Source organism: Etheostoma spectabile, chromosome 6 (assembly GCF_008692095.1).
Source record: "Etheostoma spectabile isolate EspeVRDwgs_2016 chromosome 6, UIUC_Espe_1.0, whole genome shotgun sequence".
Taxonomy (NCBI): domain Eukaryota; kingdom Metazoa; phylum Chordata; class Actinopteri; order Perciformes; family Percidae; genus Etheostoma; species Etheostoma spectabile.
The window spans coordinates 21,488,606-21,492,395 of NC_045738.1; the positions used below are offsets into that span (position 1 = coordinate 21,488,606).

Sequence of the window (3,790 nt, forward strand, 5' to 3'; positions counted from 1 at the left end):
GTGTGTGTGTGTGTGTGTGTGTGTGTACACTTGTTAATGATGAAATCCTGTATTAACAAAATAAAGAACTTGCATCAGTATTAGAAGTGTGATTTTCAGAACCATTTGATGGTAAGATATTAACCTAAAATTACTTCTACCTCAGACTGATGAATATGAGCTCATTTTAAAGCTGTATACACACATACACTTACGATGCAACAATTATTTATCATCACTTGTTTGAGTAACTTTGAAGAACACGGTCAAGATCTGCTCTATATGAATAGAGTAATATGATAACTTCTGTTGTGATTTGGCGCTATATAAAAAAAGCTGACTTGAAATCTGAGGTATAAATTTGGACTCTGGATAAACCAAAGTTCCTTAAACTCTTTGTTTCCTTTAAACAGGCAGAGGGCCTACCTTTTCTTCAACCACTACAACCTAATACATCCTGCAATTTTACCAGAGTAGCACTCTGAGTTCCAAAGCTGACAAGTTGAAAAACACAAGGTAGATGATGACCAAGAAAAAAGCTCATCAAACCACTTATACAATGTTTTCTCCTGAAATTTGCTAACATTCTGCACAGTGTATTTGCTTTTCTCTCCACTTGACTAACAGGAATTTCACTATAATTTTTACCATCACTATCACTGACACAAGCAAGTCAGGCTTATACTGTATATTATAGACAGAGAAACATTCTCTGTGACACAGTCATTTTAGCATGCCACCTTATCAGATGAAAGGAGATAATGGATGATGGCAGTAAGGCAGTGATGATGATGCCTCAGCAAACTGCTCACACTTAGCAAGGTTACTGTGACAGTAGAGCATGTACAGTATGTTAGAGGTACAAACTAGGTTAGGGCTTCAACTAACTTATTTTCATTGTCAATTACTCTGCAGAATATTTTTTTGATTAATCAAAAATGTCAGCAAATTGTGAAAAATGTTGATGACGCCCTCAAATATCTTGTTTTGTCCACAACAAAGCTATTCAGTTTACTCTAATGAAGGAGTAAAGAGATGAGAAAGTGTTCACATTAAAGAATCAAATCAGAGAATTGTAACTTTTCTTTCTTGAACATTACTCAAATCGATTACCCTTTGCCGCTCTAAACTAATGTCAATATTATGAGTTTTTTTCTGGAAGTGTCCCTTTTGACAGACCACTGCATGTTTAAGTGGTTTTACAGGGGCTTAAATAATCTGTCCTCATCTCTGCTCTCAGCATTATTCTGTCAGCATTATGTAGCCCTCCCTACATCAGACAGATGACAGACCTTGGATAATTTCCAGTCCAGAGACTTTCACAACCTGCAGCTCAGTGGGTAGTGAGTACATTATAGCAGACCACAGATAGACAGGGAGAGTATCCTTGATGCTGAATGAGCCTTACAGGCAGCAGTTTCTGTCCCTCTATCAATCGCTCACTTTCTCTCTCTCTTTGAGAATTATGGCTGCGGTCCTACAGATTCAATTTCACAGTGAGTGGTTAGCAGTCATGTGACCTGGACAGACCTGAGCTGAGAGGCTTAGCACCAGGATGAGGCTAAAACAGAAACACTGGCCGTATACACCACCACAGCCACATTATGACGCATCTCTGTATGGACAAGTCAATTCATACACAATCCAGCGACCTTAAATATTTGTTACTGTTTCTAGACTGTATGTATGCTAATGAGGACTGCTTCTTGGATAGGTAATTTTGGTTGTTTAGGTAGAATTTCTCTCATGGAAAATAGCCTTTTGCTGTTTTATTTTAGTTATATCATGTACATGTATAAAGCAACAAAAACTAAATGGAAGCACTAGCATTATAAATGCAAGGTCACGCATGACCTTTAAATTTCAATTGCAATGGCCAGTTATAGTAAACAGTCTTAATGACATTGATGATTAAACACCATAAAGCAATATGTATTAAGAAATGGGTGAGACTGGTGATGACACATCAGTTAGTTAAACTCTGGGCCAGTTGTTTATTGCACAATGCTGTCATTATACATGTTATGTTTACTGACATGGAGACACATAGTAAACTTCTCTCCAATCCTCGATCAACCAAAAAGCTTCCACACTATGTGACTGATCTACCAACCACCTCAGATTATAATAACAAGAACAGCATCAACAACAAACCCTACCTGAATCTGTAAATCCTTGAATGGCTTGTGAGTATTTCTCCAGTGCATCGGCAAACTGTCCATTTTTAAATAGCAGGTTTCCTTCATTCTTTAGCCGGGCCAGGGGTGGGGGCAGGGCTCCACATGGGGCATCAAGGTTGACAGTTCCCCCTGCATTTCCTCTAACCGGAGTTTCTTTGCTGTTGCTGCTCTGATCAGCCGGCACTGAAGCTGTCGATCCCCTCTTGCCAGTTCCATTAGCTACCTTTTCCTTGGACTCCTGCGTGACTTTGTACTTGTCAGAGCTGCCTCCTTTGCTCCTCCAGTGTCCTTGATTGGAGTTGTTGAACTCACTGTGAGGACCCCCGTCCCCCCTGCTGTGGGGCTTTTTTTGAGCGTTACCCATGTCTCCCTTTTCGGCAGGAGCGGCTGAGCTCTCCTCCCCTCCCACAGGCTGGCTGGGTTCAACCGGACAAGCTAGTAGGGAGAGGGAGGGAGAAGCAGAGAGAAGGAGGAGACACACCCACAGGAAGGAGTCAGCAGTTACATCACAGTGGGGGGGAGGGTTGCACACACAACACAAAACCACTTCAGAGAGGGAGTTCCAGGAAGCAGCCAGCTACTCAAAACTGAACTAAAGCGCTGTGTGGGGGTGGGGCGGATAACACACACAAGCATATTATGCCATGTTATCCAGAGGGAACCAGGGGTGATTCCTCTTTCACAGAGTTCGTGATGAAAATGACTGGACTTCTATTACCAGAATTGCTGAAGCTCTTTCAGATGTTTTGTGTAAATATGTATATTAGAGGGCAAATCTTGCCAGGCAGCTACAGTTGGGACTAGGTCAAGCACAAAACGTACAGCTATACTGTAGTGTAAAAATACAGATGACTTCACAACATATTGCATATTGATAGTACCAAGCCTTCAGCAAGTCTTTTAATTCAATTATAATGCTGAGTTTTAAAAAGGACCAGTGTGTAGTATTTAGGGGAATATTTCTGCAGAAATTGAATATTGTTGTGTGTTGGGATGTTGTTTTGTATGTGGTCCTTGTATTTCGTATTTTGCTTTGTTTTCTGTTACTTCTTCTCTGTTTTTTTGTTATGTTTTGTTTTTCTGTCTTGTGTTGTGTTGTCAATGTTCTTGTCTTGTGTTTACTTCAAGTACCAGCATGTTCGGTTTCCTGTTTTATTGTGATATAATAAACTCACGTGAAACTCTCTTCTGCCTGACCGCCTGCCCATCTCTTTATTTGGGTCCTCCTTCCCTTACGTCACAGAATATAATATTCATGATTATGTTTTCATTATTGTATAATCACCTGAAACTAAGAATTGTTTTTGTTAGCTTATAATAAGATATTCATATCTACATAGGAAGCCCGCTTTTTACAGACAAACAGACAAACCAAACACCTGCTCTAGAGAGAGGCATGCGAAAGGAAGGGGTATTTAGCATTTTGTTGCAATCTGCAACCTCAACGGTATTTCCACGTAGTCTATAACCTCGATATTCTGGGATTACTCCGTTGCCAACGGAAATTCCGCCGGATTTCACTCATTTAGGTACAATATCCGTTACTTGGGCTGTTTGCATTTTAATCTCTGGTGAATTTCTGAGGACTATGGTTAACCCTACTCAGATCTCTGCAGGGTAAATCCAGACAG

At 40.3% G+C, this 3,790-nt stretch overlaps 1 protein-coding gene across 1 annotated transcript in view; it reads right to left on the reverse strand.

The window, feature by feature from the left end:
- The window catches only part of spag1b (sperm associated antigen 1b), a 25,973-nt gene that overhangs the window by 15,588 nt on the left and 6,595 nt on the right, over positions 1 to 3,790 (reverse strand). The window contains exon 11 of the mRNA XM_032519236.1: positions 2,139 to 2,594. Within this exon, the coding sequence (XP_032375127.1) occupies positions 2,139 to 2,594 (456 nt within the window). The remainder of the gene's footprint in view (positions 1 to 2,138; positions 2,595 to 3,790) is intronic.